This window comes from Chenopodium quinoa, unplaced genomic scaffold, assembly GCF_001683475.1.
Source record: "Chenopodium quinoa cultivar QQ74 unplaced genomic scaffold, ASM168347v1, whole genome shotgun sequence".
Lineage (NCBI taxonomy): Eukaryota > Viridiplantae > Streptophyta > Magnoliopsida > Caryophyllales > Amaranthaceae > Chenopodium > Chenopodium quinoa.
The window spans coordinates 445252-463327 of NW_018743292.1; the positions used below are offsets into that span (position 1 = coordinate 445252).

Consider the following 18076-nt stretch of genomic DNA (forward strand, 5'->3'; position numbering starts at 1 on the left):
CACTTTTTAAAGCTCAGGAAGTCATTTTGTTGCCGAAACATTGTGTATATCCAAGATCAATAAACAGTTAAGACAGAACAAGCACCAAAATTGATGGTTACCACTAAAACAAAAGTAGAAAAAACACGCTTAAAATTCAAGACAGCCCTACAAAAGATCAATTCATCTCACCTCACCGTCAACTTTGGTGCATTGCGTCGAGTTGACAGCCTTCAACACCTCAGAGAAAACATCAGCAGTTTGATACGCCTTTGTGAGCTGAGCACTGAACACTGAACACAAAATTGTTTGATAAGGTGGTAATAAAGCAGCAACATAGCTGACAAAACAATTTCAAATTATTTTCACCCTGTCATAAGCAACTCACCGATCAGCCTTATCAGCAGCATTTTGCAATGCTTGAATATATGTCTTGTAGAAATGCTGATAAAAACTTTGCATCTCCGGTGCATCGCTTTTTTTTACCCTCCCCATCAATGTCTGATCATTTTCCTGCAGGACTGAAATTTATAAGAACCAGCCAGATGATAATAGCAGAGATGGAATCTGAAAATGAACTTGCACAATATAATAAGGTCAGATGCAGCAATCAACAAACTGGTCATACTTCACAACAGAAAAATAAGCAGAAGGGGACAGTATTTTGATTTTACTGTCAACGGAGAAAAAAAAATATCAGATAATAATTTAACGTCACCACCTATAAAATTTCACCACAAAGATAGATTAATACGAAAAGGAAAAGTATGTCCACAAGTTCAGATATTCTAACAATAATTTCAATATTAAAATGACCAAGATCATAACAAAGAATTAATTGACCACATTAATCTTAACTGTCAACTCTCAACCTATATCCTTGGAAAAAATCAATAATACCAACCCAGATCTCAGATAAGACGATGGTGTACAACCTTTTCTAGCCTTTGAAGAAGCGCAGTTTTGAATTGACGGACACCACGTCCACTGGAAGTGGGATCCAAACGATGCACTTCCTCAGGTAGAGAAATGAAGTTAGTAATGTAAGGTAGAGAAATATTGAGCAAAAGTCAATAAAGTAGACCCTTAATCCTGAATGAAAGGATCATTCTTCCAAGACTATACAGAGAAAAGCATCAAAGAAGAAAAGAACATCACAGTATTTCATAAATGGTGCCATCTTTGGGTACAGAAATCCCAAGGAAACAGACCTTTACTTCGGAATGCTTTGGTGGGGGGAAAAAAAAAAGTTAAATGACAAAATGACCAGCTACACCGAGCAAGTGCACTTACTTCCCACTAATAAATTGACAAATTAGGGTGAAGAGAGAATAGAATAGCTTTTTATACTATTCATCAATAGATAGAGTATTTATACAAAATCTACGCTCATAAGATAAGAAACAATATTCCTAAAAGATATACTATCATAATCATAAATAATCCTAAAGATATATTCTCTAAATAATATCTTACCATAAAATAAACCTAAGTATATTATTCTCTTAATAATATCTACGGAAAATATATCCCACATATATTTTCCGATATCCTATATCTCTAACATAAATCAACCAATATATGATTCCAGAAATTAAAAAAAAAATTCTATCAAGAACAGCTTGAGGCTCAAACCTTTTAAGTTTGCAATATATAAAGTATCATATATTCATGATAAGCTCATTTATTCGTAATGTAGAGTTTAACTCAAAATAAGGGAATTTGATTACTCAAGACTTCAAAATTATAGAACTAAATTCCTGTTGAAACCCTGACTCACTTGTGAGTGTCCCACATTGGAGAAAGAGAAGAGATGGTTCCACTATATAAGGTAGAGGAGTTACTCATATTATTGTCAATTGGTTTTAGTATGGAATCTCCTTAACCTTGTTTTTGGACCAAACTCTCCTCCCCTTGTTCGGGTTGCCTTGGCCCATTTTATTCTCTCAAAATTTAACAATTCCCAAATAGTTGGGTCTTGCCCCAACAAAGTATCGAGACCTATCAACCGATGTTTGTACTCCATTTCCAATATTCTGCATTTGGGTTCTTCAAAGACTAACGGACACTCCTAATGAAGCCAACAATCAAACAAAGATCCTAGAAAGATAGTTGGTTCGAGCACCTCAAAATTTTGGGTACACTCAATCAATGTAACAAAATGCACTTACATATCCACCTTCTCCTTTCTACACAACATCAACAACCAATAGGGTCAATGATGCTAAAATAGCATCTTAACTCGTAATTTCAAATTGTGTAAGTATCTTGATAATCTACAATGTTCATAGGGGAGATAATTGAGCAGTCCACACCCTCTTCCCTTTAAAGTTTCAAACTTTCAAAATCACCATTTTACTTATTGATATGATTGAGAACTAAAGATGCACATACACCGAACAATCCAAAAAAAAAAAAAAAAAAAAAAACTGAGAATGGAAAACATACATAAATAAGCAACCCTGGGATTATGCTTTTCAACTTCATTGGCAACACGAAGGATGGGTGCAATTTCGACAAGAGAAGACGGAACAATATCACTGTCGAAAGCGGTTTCACCAAGGTTCCCCGCCGTTTGAGTCCTCATCAATGTCCTTTCTGGCGGTTGATCAGAACCTCCACCTCTGGAAGTCGATGGCGACGCCATCCTTTACTTACTTAATTACTTCACTTCAAAATCCCTGTCCAAATTAAAACTAGAGCATTTTAGTTCAATCAAATCACCCTTAAGAGAGATCCATCAAACTTAATGGTACTAATCCACTGACACCAAAATGCATCAACCTAATTATATACATCCCATTTCAATTCAATCAACTACTCAATCTAAATTAAATAACTCAAAAATCACAAAACAAAAAAAAAGAAGGAAAAAAGGCAGTTCTACAGAGAAAAAGCAGCACGCATGATGCATCAAGCTGATTATATACTGGTATTTAAACAAAAATAAAATAAAACATTCACTAGATTTCTATTAAATTCAATCACTAAATTAATTACCAAATACAGCAAATAAATGCTAAAAAAAGGAATTATCAACAGCATATAACTCCAATTAAAAACACACACACAAAAAATCCAAAAAAAATCCCAAAAAATCAAGCCATAAAAGGAAAGTCTAGAAAAAGAAAGAAATACCAGAAAATGGAGCTAAAAAGTAAGTGAAAAGAGCAGCATCGAGCTTAATTAGGTTCAAAAATGGAGAAAACTGCAAGAGAAAGTGATACAGTTTTAGAGAGAGAAAGTAGTGTGAAAGCTTAATTAAATAAAAACACTGGCATTCTTCAATTCAATCAAATCACTCATCATAAGATAGATTAATCAGTCTTAATGTCACTAATCCAATTACATACAAATAGAAACACGCGCATTTAATTTTAATTTCAATTAAATCAAATCACTCATAAGATAGATTAATCAAGCTTAAAGTAAATAACCCAATTATATACAAATAAAAACACTCGAAATTCATTTCATTTCATTTCGATCAACTACTCAATCTAAATGAAATAACTATCAAGCTAATTATATACCGTATTAAAATTAAAAATGAAGTAAATTTTTTGTCAGGGAAAAAAATCAATTAAATTCAATCACTATAACAACTAAATACAGTAAAAAAAAAATAGAAAAAATCGACAGCATAATAATTCAATTAAAACAATCAAAATACTATAAATTAAATTAAGACGAAAATGAAGGTTTAGAGAGAAAGAAGTACCAGTAGAGAGAGAAAATGGAGCTAAGAAATACGGAGCAAGTGTAGAGCGCAACATCGAGTTTAAATGGAGCCAAAAAAAAAAAAAGTGCGCGAATATCGTGGATTTACGTTATTGCCCTTGTTGATTATTGCGATGTTGTGCTTTTAGTCGTAGTTTTCTGGGAGAATAAGGGTAGCTTTGAAAAAGTGATTCGAAATTCAAAATAATGAAGACTCGCAAAAGTATAAAGTAGGGTAGGTTTTATTAATGAATTAATTTGTTTTAAAAAGAAAAAAAAAAATAGAGAAGATTTTTACAATGGTTATTTTTTTAATCTTGTGTATACAAATAATAATAGTACGTATACTACTTGAGTTTCATCATAAATAATTAAATATGATATCTTAAATTTTGTTGCCTATTTGCATCAGGGAGCAATACTGTAGTTGTCTCGCCAAAAATAGAAACTACTCATATTTGGTTGATAAAGTTCTCTGTGCCTTTAAATGCTGCTCAAATCTGTAAAAGCTGTTAAGAATTGAGGGTGAAAATGGGTCTCGTTATGTGCAATTGGCTAATGTATATGCTTCAGAGGGGGATTGGGATGAGGTAGGGAGGATTAGGAAGAAGATGAAAGGGAAGGTGGTCAAGAAGCTTGTAGGATGCAGTTGGATACATCTGGAGAAAGGTGTTACTGTCTTTACTTCTGGTGACACATCTCACTTGAAATCGGATGCAATCTACTCTTTGCTGGCATGTTTAGTAGCAGAAATTAACCACCTTGCCTAGGTCAAAAGGTCTGATTGCGGATAAAATGAATTAATTCCTGGGAACTATGTCATGAAGATGTCTGCTGTGACCTTATAGTAAACTTTGACAGGAGCAGATTCTTCAGAAACTGAGAAATCAAATTATGGTTTCAACTGTGTGAAGATATTTAATAAGTGTGAACAATAATATTGCAGTTATACCTTTTGGTCTGAGCCACACAACTGTGATATAGGCTGACTGATTTGCATGAGCTTTGGTGTAAGAAGATCTACAACCATGCTCCTTGGAGCAGTTTGAACATCTAAAGTAGTATGTTATTCTTTACCCTGCATGAAGACTGGTTTAAGTTTTGGTTGTTATAAATGAGTATGCAATAGTTTTTTTTTTTTTAATTATGTGTCTAATAAATAGTTGATACCGTTTAGTCATAGTTATAGCTATATATGGGAGTATAATGTTTATTTTGGCCTCACCATCCCAAGAAAACAGAGGAGAACCAATTGTTGGTTGTATAATGGTGTGAAATCCTTTTGGCTTATGGTTATAGTTCCCAATTTGATAGGTATACATTCATTTAATTTTGCTTTTATACGCTGTAATACCCACCAATTGAACACATTTATTACTCTCCAAGAATAAAAAATTGACACCCTGAAAACAAGGAGTTAGATATTCAAGAATTTGTTATAACCTTTAATGTTGTATGATTATGCAGTTTGCAGCACATATAGATAAAAATAAAGTTTATAACGGAAAACGAACTGAACCTTGGTTACAGTACTATAACGGAAAACGAACTGAACCCTTGGTTACAGCTTTATAACGGAAAACAGAACTGAACCTTGTTTAAAGTTCTAGGCATATAACATTTAAAACACAATTCCTAATGGCATTAAAATATAAAACACGATTCCCGATAGAGCTGCCACTATAAAATGCTAATACATAGGGATACAATTAGTCGACCTCCTTCTTGATAATCATAGTAGCAGAACCAGTCACACATATTGGCTGACCAGAACCAGTCATACTTATTGGCTCCTCCCCCTGCTGAAGAGACCCAGGCATCACAGTGATACCATCAGCAGAATTTGCTAAGTGCATATCCCTCTTCCTGATCTTACTTTCACGACGTTTCTTCCGCTCATCAGGTGTCTCGTCCTTGTAATGAATCTGAGTATGTGCTGAATACCTATATCCATTCTCAAAAACAACATGACACTTAGGGCAAGTGTACGGGCCATACTTTTTGTAGGGATGACTCCTATACATCGAAGTTCTTCTTGCTTGAGATGCAGGTTCAGTTGTTGCGTTGTTGTTATTAGGTTCAGAAGCTTCTTCTGCCACTTCTTCTGATGCAGGGTGAATTTCAGGAATAGTTGTATTTGGTTGAGGATGAGATGAATTTAGATGGAGTGTGCCATTTTCATCAACAAGGATCGGAATTTGGTGGTTTGGTGAGTTCAGTATTGAACTTGGAAAAGAAGGAACATGATTGTACTTCTCACCACGGTATCGAAATGGTTGATTGAATAAACTTAAACCCATTGTATGTTGAGAAATGGTGCGACTTTGATCAAGAATTCTTTGGCATAGTCCTTGATGAGTGGACAAACTGACTATATTCTGTCTTAGGTATGAAATAGCAGTAGGAATCTCTTGCTCAGAGTTTGTAGCATACGTACCTCGAGTATTTCCACTTCCTGCAGCAACAACGGGAGAAGCATATTGTGAATGAAGGCTTGCAAACCGGGGGCTACCATTTGTTTCTGAATACCTATTCAGTATGGGTTCTTGGTTCGGGCTTAGATTTAAAAATGGCTGCTGGACATGTGAAGATGCAGGATTGAAGATGTTTATAATTGGGGGAGTACTTGATGAACCTGCAGAAGGACTGTTGCTTGCAAATTGAGAAATGGGGTTATTGTTCAGGAGGTTGATATTGAGGGAAGAATTGTTTCCCACGAAGATATTTAAGTTTACATTGTTTTGAGGTTGTATAGGATAGTAATCAGATGAGCTATGCGCATGGAGACCAAAAGGTATGTTAAGGTTTGATCTCCTAGCCCTTGCTCCATCCAGATGATGATGGGAGGACAGTTGATCAATCACAGGATTGGTCTGGTTTTGGTGAGAAGGCAAGGTGCTACTTGAGTTGAGAGACAGGGAAAGGGAGAGGTTAACATCAACTGCACCAAGACCATCAGAGGTTGGTGCAAGTGTTGTGCCATGGACACCGTGGTCAGATTGGCTAGGGTGATTAGGGGATGCCATGGTGATGAAGAGAAGGGCTCTAAAAACTGATAGAATTTGTTTCATTGAGGATGCAATGGCTAGTGGTGAGTTAATGAGAAGTGGGAAGGCCCTGTTTATAGACGGCTCGGTATCACACTATTGGACTGGACGCAGACCTGGGCACCGTGCCGCCGCGGGCCGTGCCTGGCGGGCCACAGGCTGGTTCGTGCCGTGCCGGTCGTGCCGGCGGGCCCAGGATTTCGTGCCGTGCTGTGCCGGCCATTTTCACAGGCCAGCCCACGGCACGGCACGGCCCTCGTGCCTGGCGGGCTCGTGCCGTGCCGGCCACGTGCCGGCCTGCGGGCTGGTGCAGTTTTCAAATATATATATATATATATATATATATATATATATATATATATATATATATATATATTTTTATATGACAACATTATAAATTAATAAGTTTATAATGTATATAAGTTATAAAATTATAATTATAAGTTTTATAAGGTTATAACTTATAAGTTTATAACTTATAAGTTATAAGTTATTAAGTTATGAATTTTATAATTATAAGTTGAATATTTATGTTTTATAATTTGTATATTCAATATTTATATTTATATATTTACTTTATACTATTACTTTAAAATTTAATGTTTATGATTTATTAGTAATTGGTATAATTTTATTTTTTTTAATATGAATTTACAAATTGTAACAAAACGGGGAAAAAAGGCAAATTGGACTTTGGATGTGAATAATGCGTACTTTATATTATTATTACTTGAGTTGAGAAAATTGTACAATGATAACAATGATAAAAATCATACAATGATGGTATTAAACAAAAATTGGAAAATGATAAAATTGATATTTTTAAAATCGTACAATATACAATAATTGTCTATTCTTCTTCTCCTTCTTCTTGCTCGTCTTCGTCTTCGCCTTCGCCTTCAAGGTCATCGGCTAGTTGCATAGATTGGGAACTAGCCGAACCCGAACCGGAAGCAGAGGTTCCTTCTTCGTTGTCGTTGTGGTCGTAAGAACGGTCTTGTGAGCGATTTTCCGCATCCAACCAATCTTTGAAACACACGCACATTTCTAGTGTTTCGGGTTTTAGACTTGTTCTTCTATCGTCTAAAACCCTTCCGGATGCGCTGAAAGCTCGTTCGGAGGCGACGGAGGAAACTTGGATAGCAAGAATGTCTCGTGCCATTGCCGCCAAAGTTGGATGCTTCGAGCTTTGTTGTTTCCACCATGCAAGGAGGTCGAGGCTGTTTATCTCATCGTCGTCCATGCCTTTGGTGAAGTCGTAACTCAGGTACATCTGCAACTCCGAGACGTCGCTTTGCGTTCTCCTGATTGATGAATCACCTGAAAACCTTGAAATCAAGTTAGTAGCTTGTGAAAATAAATGTTTGGCCTTCTTACTTACGTTTTTGGATGGTTGGGAAGGCCCTGAGCGAGGAACGGTGCCATATTTGGCTTCATAGACTCTATATAAAGCAAAAAACTGATCCTTCACATTAGTCTTATAGTTTTCTACATCATCGTCAAGAAACATGCATTGAAAGTAAATGTCAACTAACATAAATGTGTTTTCATACTTTTGCCTAGGATCTAATATGGAAGCAAAAATATAAATCAAAGGAATCTCACTATAATATTTACGCCACTTTTTTTCCATTGCTGGAAGATACTGATCATAATCACTTTGATGGCGATGATCAGCGAAAAGTTGGGCGAGTAAGCATGCATTAGAAAGAAAGTTTTGAGCACAAGAATTGTAAACAGTAGAAAAACAATACGTCATGTTATATAATAACTGTAAAAATTGCATATATCTTTCACAGTTATTCCAATCATCATCATACAAAGCATTTTGTGGAAATTTTTGGTTGTAAAATAATGTTAACGGGCCCTTGTACTCAATTGCCTTTGTTAACATGTCATAGGTGGAATTCCACCTAGTTGGGCAATCGGTTCTAATTTTTATTACCCTTATCTTTTGTTGTTTTAGAAAACTCTTCCATTCTTGGTATCTCATGTTAGAGCTATTAATAGACATAATAGCATCTCTGATTTTGTTGTAGTATGGGCCAATTGCCCGAACTCCATCCTGTACACATAAGTTAAGTACATGGCAAACACATCTAGTATGAAGAGCTTCACCGTCTAATAGTACATCGGTTAAGTTTTGTTTGATAAGATTAGCTGTGTATGTCATAGAGGTTGCATTATCAAAAGTCATAGACATCATTTTATCTCGAAGGTTGTATTCGTCTATTGCTTGCATTAAATGGTGAGCAATGTTAATGCCGGTGTGTGGGTATTCCAGCATTTTGAAATGTATTATTCTTTTTTGTAACATCCATTGATCATCTACCCAATGGCAAGTCACACATAAATAGTGATATTTATAACCACTATCCCAAGAATCGGCTGTTAAAGATACTCTACAGTTAAGGTTACTCAATTCGGCTTGTAACCGGACTTTGTACTCTAGGAAATTTTTCATTGCGGCGGAACGAACGGTTTTCCTAGAGATTCTTTTATGTTGGGGTTGTAGTGCTTTGTTAATATAGGTGTTGAATGCGTCACTTTCCGAGAAAAGAAAAGGTTGTTCGGCGTGTACTATCATTTTTCCTAGTTCATCCCTATCCCTCTCATAGTTGTATGTAAAGCCGTATGGATGGAATTGGGAAATTTTGGGCTGGGTTGGATCACTAGCTGGTTTTGCACAAGCTTTCATGTGTCTAGATAAGTGTCCCGTCCCGTTTTTGGTAACTGCCGTGAATACACTATTACATGTTTTACATTTTGCCCATTGTTCACCATCTTTACTTAGGACAAAATAACGCCATACCTCACTCCTTCGGTTTTTCAAAAGTAGCATCTCAGTTTCGGTTAACCATTCATGATGTGTGTGATGGTTAGTAGTGGGACTAGTGGGAGTGGCAGTAGAAGGGGTAGAACCGGAGGAAATTCGGGTACTTTCTTGGCTACCTTGGCTAGAACAATAGTTTTGTTGATCACCGATATAATTAGGTGGAAATTGATATGGTGGTAGTGGAAATTGGTTTAGTGGTGGTGCTGGAAATCCCGACGTATTATATGGCTCATAGCCCGGGGGGAAGTAAATGGGGTCATTGGTTTGACTCGTAATTTGGGGGCTCGTTGTATTTGGTGGTTCCCTAGAACTACTACTACGGATAAGTCGGCCTTTCCCCCTAGACCTAGATGATGGGTTGTTCGATGCCATAATTAACAATTAATTTTTTAATAAAAAGTGGTTAACTATAATAATAATAATTAATAACAACAATTTTAACAATAAAAATATCAATAATAATAATTAATAACAACAACTATAACAATAACAATAACAACAAAAATAAATAATAACAACAATTGTAACAATAATAATAATTAATAACAACAATTATAACAACAACAATAACAATTAACAACAATAATAATTAAACAAAATTATTCTAATAATAACAATAAAACAATAATAAATTTAAGATTATTTTAGATCTTACAACCATGCTTCAACGCTCCACTAATTACGATTACGAACTTTTTAATTTTTTCCGATATTAGGAAAATAATTAGAGAATTTAAGAGAATAATTAGAGAATTTAAGAAAATAAGGATTATTAGAGATTTAGAGAATATAAGAGATAAGAAGAAGAGATTGTGATTTTGTGATTTGGGAATGAAATGGAGGTGAGTATTTATAGAATTTTTGGGGAGCAAATTGGCAAAAAACTAGCCGTTTTTTAGCCTTTTTTTGGCTTATTAAGGAGCTAGAATAAACGGTAACATTACCGTTGGCCCGCGGGCCGTGCCTACGGGCCGGCACGACGGGCCAACACGGCGGGCCATGGCCGTGCTCGTGCCGGGCCGTGCCTGGGAATTCTCAACCCTGTCCGTGGCACGGCCCGTGGCACGGGAGTTGAACTTCGTGCCGTGCCGTGCTTGAATTCGGGCCGTGCCGGGCGGCACGCGGGCCAACCCGGCCTGTGCCCAGGTATAATTGGACGCCTCTGCCAGATAAGCCTTTTGTTAATTATGGAAAGATATCATGGAGATTTCTAGAATCATGAGTAATCTACCCTATTACGATTCACATTGGAGGACATTTAATGCTTTTTACATTTAGAAGATCATAGGAGATATGATTTTTAAGTAACAAATCATGATTCTATTTTGTTTGACTAAAGGCCCATTTTCATAATTCAGTATTCAGTTTTGTGTAGGAAATAATAGCAAAGGTTAGAGTCATATCAGAATATCACATTATTGTGCTTAATATGTTTATTATTATTTTTTTGAACCCCCTAGTTCTGGTTTTTTTTTTTTTGAAGCAACTCCCTAGTCTAAGAATTGTGTGTTCTCGATTGAAAATAAAATAGTAATAGTACTCGTGTTAAGCTAATTACTACCTCCGTTTCTTTTAAGTGCAACAAAGGAAAATTTTATGTCTCACAAAAAATACCCCTTTGTTGCACATAATAATGGAGGTAGTATCATATTCCAGATTCATTAAATGGCTAATTAGGGGTTGCACTCAGATTCATTAAAACTTTGTGTACCAGGAAATTTACTACCATTTTGTTCTTCTATTATTTTATCTCATTTTATTTTTATTCCCTTTTTTCATTTCTTTCATACATAATGCCTTGAATTATCTGTATGTTCACAACCTGAGGATCATCATACATTATACTTTTAAGGGTAAACAACCAGTTTAATAGTTTGGAAAGAAGCTTGCCTGATATTTAAGCTGATAGGACAACCTTTAATGATATTTGCTTGGCCTGCCTCTTAAATTACCCTATGTCAAATCAAGCATTGTATCTAAGTTTAACCTTTTCACAAGTCTATTAGTTTAGTAGTGGTTTTAATCTTTTTAATCTTCTTCAAGTGGACACTAGCCATAGTAACATCACAAATTAATGTACACTGAGTGCACTAGAATTGTGGTCCGTATTTTCCATCACACTTAAATGACAAAGTTTGACTGACAAGGATGATTATGATATAAAAAAAAAAAAAATAAAGGTAGCATGCAGAAGAACCCTGGCTGTTATTTAGTTGCTCATAATCACAAATGCACACATTAATAAATAGTAATTGTTTTTAGCCTCGACTATTAAACTTTTGTTTGTGAACAGGAAAACAGTTTTTTTTTTTTTTTTTTTTTAACATTATATATGACAGACAGTGAGGTTAGTTTCATTTCCTTTCTCTCTTCTTTGTCTTTGTTACTGGCTTATTCCTTACAGATTGATGAGTTAATATCTGTCTACGGAATCATAATGAGATGGTTCTATCGGAATCTAATCTATAAAATGATAGATTGTAAATCATATCAGGTTGGAACCTAAATCAACTAATTATAATACTGAATGTAGACGAGACAACTATCTGAAATCCTGTTAGATTTCCATGTAACTGGAATAAACGTCATATAAATGTGATTTTTGTTACTTATTGTTTCCTAAGATGAACAATGTTACTATGTTTCCAACTTAGCATTGAACTCTTCTGCTAGAGTTCTTAGCTTTGCCTTAGTTCTTGACCTTTACCAAAAACTAATTATGATCTTAAGTGGCTTAGTTGAAGGGAGCAATGGGAGGGCTCCTGCCCACTCTGTTTTACTCAAAGTGTTCATTTATTGTTGTTTGACATTTAGTACAACTAAATGCTTACTCTCTTTCATTTGCTTTGTGCTATATGGTTACCTACTAAGCTACATCATTTTGGGCATGCTAGATAAATAAATTGTTCTGCATATATTTTGCATCATGTGTAGTAGGAAAACACACCTTTTTTTTTCAACTGTCTGGATGCTTACCAAATTCTTATCTTATAAGTTGATTGAACTCCTTTCAGATGCATCCTACATAGTTAAAACTATTGAATTCTTCATTGTTAAGAGGGCCATTTTATTATTACATAGCCAATTTTTTTTCTACATGTCCTTTGTTTGGAAGGTGTATTTTGTTTTCCATTTCTCATTTTTTTCTCCTTTGTGTTATTGTGTTTATAGTAATTGCATAATCTTATGTTACTAAATAAGCTTCTTTAGTAGTTTTATCCCTTCCGAAGAACTCAAATATTACTTTTGAGACTTGAGAGAACTTGAACTTCATCCTCTCCTTTTGTCATGCAACCACCAATTCCTTTTATTAACACTTTAACAGTGCACAACCACCACTAGAGGGTGTTGGTGGATGGTTAGATAATATATTCTCAAACAGAAATAATCCAGGATTCTTTTTCAACTCAAATTCATCATATCGTCCATTTAATTCCTGATTCTTGCTTGAGCAGCACCTCAACTCTTCTAACTCCTCTTCCCAGTTTCTCTGTAGAGCCAAATATGGGTTCAATCTATGAAACAGACAACTATATCTTATCCATTCCTTGTCCCTCAGTTTCACCGTTGCAAACTTTTAGATCTAGTACATTAGTGAGAAATCTTTCATCTTGCTATTCTGTTACTCTCCTAGATGACTCTAGAAGCTGTAATCATTTGGTTCAGACTAGTCAAGTTCATAGCTATTTTCACTTGGCCTTATATTTCCTAATAATTCCTTAACCAACTTTACATGTGGATCAATACATGCTGTTTAATTGTTTGTTTCATTAAAGTAGCCAATAATCTAGCAACCAAGCTGTTGACATTAAATATGTTTAACTTGCCATGGTCAGACATAAATCCTTGCTTTTCGTTGTTTTAGAATGAAATGATTGAAATCTTGCATCCTGAGAAATATTTTGGGTCTAATTCCTTTGATGATAATCCAAATAACATAGATGCTTTGTAGCACAGGTTCTACCAATCAGCATATTTACTGTATCATTAGTGAGCTGAATGGGCAAATTCCCACTGTGTTGCTAACTACCATCTCAAAGGCTCATGCTGGAGAGACGTGATTTTTATGTAAGAATGATATTTTGATGTAGTGAAAGGCACCTGAAGGAGATTTACAAACTAGGAAGAGCAATTCCACCAATGAAGACTGTGTAACATGTCATTCAGTACTGGCATGCAATGCCTTGGGTGCACATATGAGTTACCATGCCTAGAAAAAGAAGTTGGAGGTGCCAAGGATCACCCCCAGGCCCCAACTGTCTTAGCAACCACTTGATATGACTGGAGTTTGCGTCTGCTCTGGCTCTTGAATAACAAGGCTATGGTAATTGTTCGATGAATACCTTTTGATAGTACGTTTAATTTTATATATTATAAGATGGAGTATATGTGAAGAGATTTTGGGAGTAAGGTGTAGAGGTCTTATTCATTTTCTTTGTATTTTTCCCCACATGCTGAAATGTGCTGTACTTTTCTCACTTTTTTTTAATGGTAAGGGGACACCTACTTCAATGACGATGATGTAAGCCAGGGTTTTGGTGTGTTTTCAGGTGGGGGTTTAGCCACTGCTCTCGCACCTACATGCATGTCAAGTTCTTGAGTTCAGAAATGAATAGATCCTTAACAGGTTTTATTTGCAGTTTTTGATAGTCTGATTCATTTTCAGCTCATCTTACCTCAAGGTCTCCTTGAAGTCTTGAAGCTACTGAGAAGATCTGAAAGTGTTAAGTGTCTTTTTCTATGGGATATTTTTTTATTTTATTTTATTTTTGGTTAAATTGATTTTGAAATTTTCTACTTCAGGTGCTTGATTTGTTGTTATGTTATATCATTCAGAGTTTAATTAATGGCATTTAGTGGTGGTATTGTTAGACTGATGTTGCTAATGTCGAGGGATGAGGATAAGTTGGTGCTTATGATATACTTTGTATAAGATAACTTACATAAATCTTTAGTTTCTACGGTTAAGTAGTATTCTTGTTTCTCTTTAATGTTTGTCACCGTAACTATGTTATAAATCTTCAAGATGCTGCTGTTACCTGTTTGGTATGTTTTGCTTTTGTGAATTTTTTTCAGTGAGATTTCTGTTATGTGCTGGATTACGATTTGAGTAAATTTGGCCACAACATATCAACGTTGGAATTAAACCATTTGATTCAGTCAAATTTTACATTTATCATTATACCCATAGAAATTAACAGCGGCTACTTATCAGTCGTAGCCACTCTAATAAAAAGCCTACACCCTAGATATCAATGTAAAATATTAATACGATTTTGATCAATAGTGTAGAATCTGTAGATCCTGTTAATTGCAATGATACTTTTTGCCATTCCTGTAATTCGCAGGTATAATGTTACGGGCGATAGCAGGAAATCTCTGACAGTGGAGGCATAACAGGAGCTTAGTAAGAAATTCGACGAACAGAGTTCACACTCGAGATGATGATGAGTCACAGAGATAATAGTTTCGTTTTATATCCAATAGAACAGCTGAGATATTTAGTGCCTGAAAATCTAATACAGGGAAACACTCGGGATACCTAGTTACTACAAGTAACAGTCTAACAAAGTAACAAGTTACTACTAACAAGTACGAGTAGAATTTTTTTCAGAACTTATCACTTAGTTCATAACATAACAGTTCGGGACCAGAATTAGAATGTCAGAACCGATTTTTGTACCAGTATACACCTTTCTGCTGTGAATCATCGTCTGGCTCGACATACAAACACTCCTTAGCTTCCCTCCATAATGCTTTATAGAATGGCGTCCCATCAAACTGGTAATAATCCCCAAGAATAGGCTTGATTGCTTTGGTTGCTTCCATTGCATGGTAATGAGGCATAGTAGAGAACAAATGATGAGCAACATGAGTATCTGTTATGTTATGGAAAACCTTGTTTAACACCCCATAATCGCGATCCATAGTGGACAATGCCCCCTTCAGCCAATCCCACTCCGATGAGTCGTAGTAAGGTAATGCCGGGTGCGTATGCTGGAGGTAAGTTATGGTGACAAGGAAGCCGTTGACAACCAAAAGTGGGAAGCCGTACATGTAAATCAACCAAACTAGACCTTTAGTCATAGCAACCTTGTATAGGAGAAACAGCACCCCTAGTACACCCAAATCAGATACAAAAACTTGAGTCCTCTCCCGGGTTGAGAAAATGGGCCCACTTGGGTCAAAATGGCAAGCGAACCGGTCATAAGGTTAGGCAAGGGACTCGAACTAACAAATAAAATCAAACTAGCTACCCATTCAACTCGTCTATTTTCTTACTAGATACTAGGATAGACTAATTCTACATGCAACCCTTTTTCTAGTTTAGATATTTCTACAATTTTGGTAAAACATTGTACAATATATTACAAAAACAAAAATAAATATATTATAAAAATTAATTAATTAAAAAAAATCGCGCACAACGTCAGCTTTCCTATGAAATTATTATGTTAGTTACGTTGTCCATACATTAACGCTAGACTTTAAGTTTCTATTTCACCATCTTTTTTTTTATGACTTTAAAGTTTGGTTATTTTTATTACTCTTTATTTGGAAGTATCGTTAATTCGTTGTTACTCTTTTCGTAGGAAAAAACCAAAAATTTCCAATATAAGTAAATTTTGGATGGAGGATCGAAGACAATACTGTTTGATAATGATTGTCAAAAAAAGTTACAAAAATGCATTGTCATATATAGATTGTGTTAATTTAATTTATCTATCCCTTCTTTTATTGCCTTTGTAATCTTTTTGTACTAGAAATGAATCAATGAAAATTAATGTCTTAATTATATTTGTAATATATAAAGGATTGAAAAGACTGGTTGTGTCCATTTCACATCCTCTCATACTCTTCTCTTCAGGTATAAAATTATAACTAAGTAAGATGTATCCTTACAATTAGAGGAAGAATTGAAGAGCATATATCATATAGAAAATGGAGAGTCCCATTATGCTATTGATAATTAAAAAGTAATGAAATTATAATAAAAAGATACAAGGAACTTATGGTTTCAACAAATTCAAATTCCAAACTAATGACATCAAAAACTTCCTATAGCTTAAGGTGAATATAAAACATCAAGAACTAAAAAATTACTATATAAAAAGCATATAATTAGGCACATAATGAATAAATGATAATATATAATGAACAAAATGCACAAATTTATGAGGAAAAAACGATAATATATATAAACAATTAAACATCATACCTCTTTTGTAACAACAAAAAACCAAAAGTATCAAACCAAGATGAGAGCTTCTTTCTTCTTGGCTTTTATTTTGCGAAATATTATATTTGAAGGTAAAAAATGATAGTAGTACGAGGGGATGCCCAAGCATTTGCACATATATATAGTGACCTTCCCAATTCCATAAAATAACTAAGTCCCTTCTATATGGGAGGTAGGTGGGCACTATAAATATCACTTCAATCAAGTGAGGATATTTTTTTTTATGTAGAAAAAATTAGGGGTGAGGATGGGACGCGTACTCGTACTGTTAGTACTAACGATTTTGATAACTGATAACCAATATCACTAAAAGTGATAATCCGGACTTTGGGTACCCGGATTTTCGAATCAGTTATCGGGTACCCCAATAAAATATCCAATAATGATAATTAAATTTAATAATGTAGTTATTATGATATCATTTAACACTAATTAACAACAATACTACATGATCTTGACCAAATTATTAATAATATTAGTACTAATCATTGATATTATAAAGTGATTATGAAGTAAATTAAGAGTTTAGATTTTGGAAAAATAGATTTAAGTAGGAAAAAAAAACAAAAAATTGCTTATCGGATATCGGGTAACCGTTAATTTTAAAATGATACCCATAAATCATACCTGATAACAAATTATTGGAACGGGTACCCGAACCGTTATGGTTATCGGATCGGGTACCCTAATTTTCAGAACGGTTACAAATCGAGTTTTCGGGTAGTTTTGCTCAGCACTAGAAAAAATCATAACTTTAGACAACTATTATTATTTTTGGTTCAAATTGGCAAAAAAGACATTACAAATCACAAATACATGGAAGAAAGTAGAAATTCAAACTTGTAACTTATTGTATTCAACTAATACATACAAGTTTTTAGTGTTTGTTACTACAAGGCTAAATCTCGTAGATATGTGTTAAAGGACCAACTCAATCAAAAGATTAAGCTGATGGTTGAAACCTATGATTAGTTTATATACTCTATCACACACCAGTCACACTTAGGGTTTAAAGTGCGGATGAAGTATGCGTCTCCTCATGTCCAATGCCAATGCTAAATAGAGAGGTGAATGATATTTGAATTCGTGACTTCTTTGTCATATCGACTCTTATTGCTTGTATATAACATAATACGTTTTCGCTAGTTCAATCAAGTCAATTGAAAATATTTCCCTAGATTTAATTTTATGGTAATGATATATGTAGGGCTATATATAAGCAATAAATATACTTCCTCAAATGGAATTAAGTTA

At 34.8% G+C, this 18076-nt stretch overlaps 1 protein-coding gene across 1 annotated transcript; it reads right to left on the reverse strand.

Annotated features, from left to right (window-relative positions):
• Window positions 1-15024: 15024 nt before the first annotated feature.
• On the reverse strand, window positions 15025-16976 carry LOC110736134 (omega-6 fatty acid desaturase, endoplasmic reticulum isozyme 1-like). The gene is made up of 2 exons (XM_021916288.1): window positions 16802-16976; window positions 15025-15698 (listed from the first exon to the last, which is right to left on the reverse strand). Exons 1-2 carry the CDS (start codon window positions 16929-16931, stop codon window positions 15247-15249), a joined length of 582 nt encoding a protein of 193 aa, XP_021771980.1. The 5' UTR covers window positions 16932-16976; the 3' UTR covers window positions 15025-15246.
• Window positions 16977-18076: the final 1100 nt, after the last annotated feature.

Excerpts from the sequence above, each read along its gene's own strand:
- LOC110736134 (XM_021916288.1), bottom strand. The coding sequence starts at position 16,931 with ATGCTTGGGCATCCCCTCGTACTACTATCATTTTTTACCTTCAAATAT. Across the intron at positions 15,699-16,801 it reads TTTTTGTTGTTACAAAAGAG|GGGTGCTGTTTCTCCTATAC; the intron begins GTATGATGTTTA and ends TGGGTGTACTAG.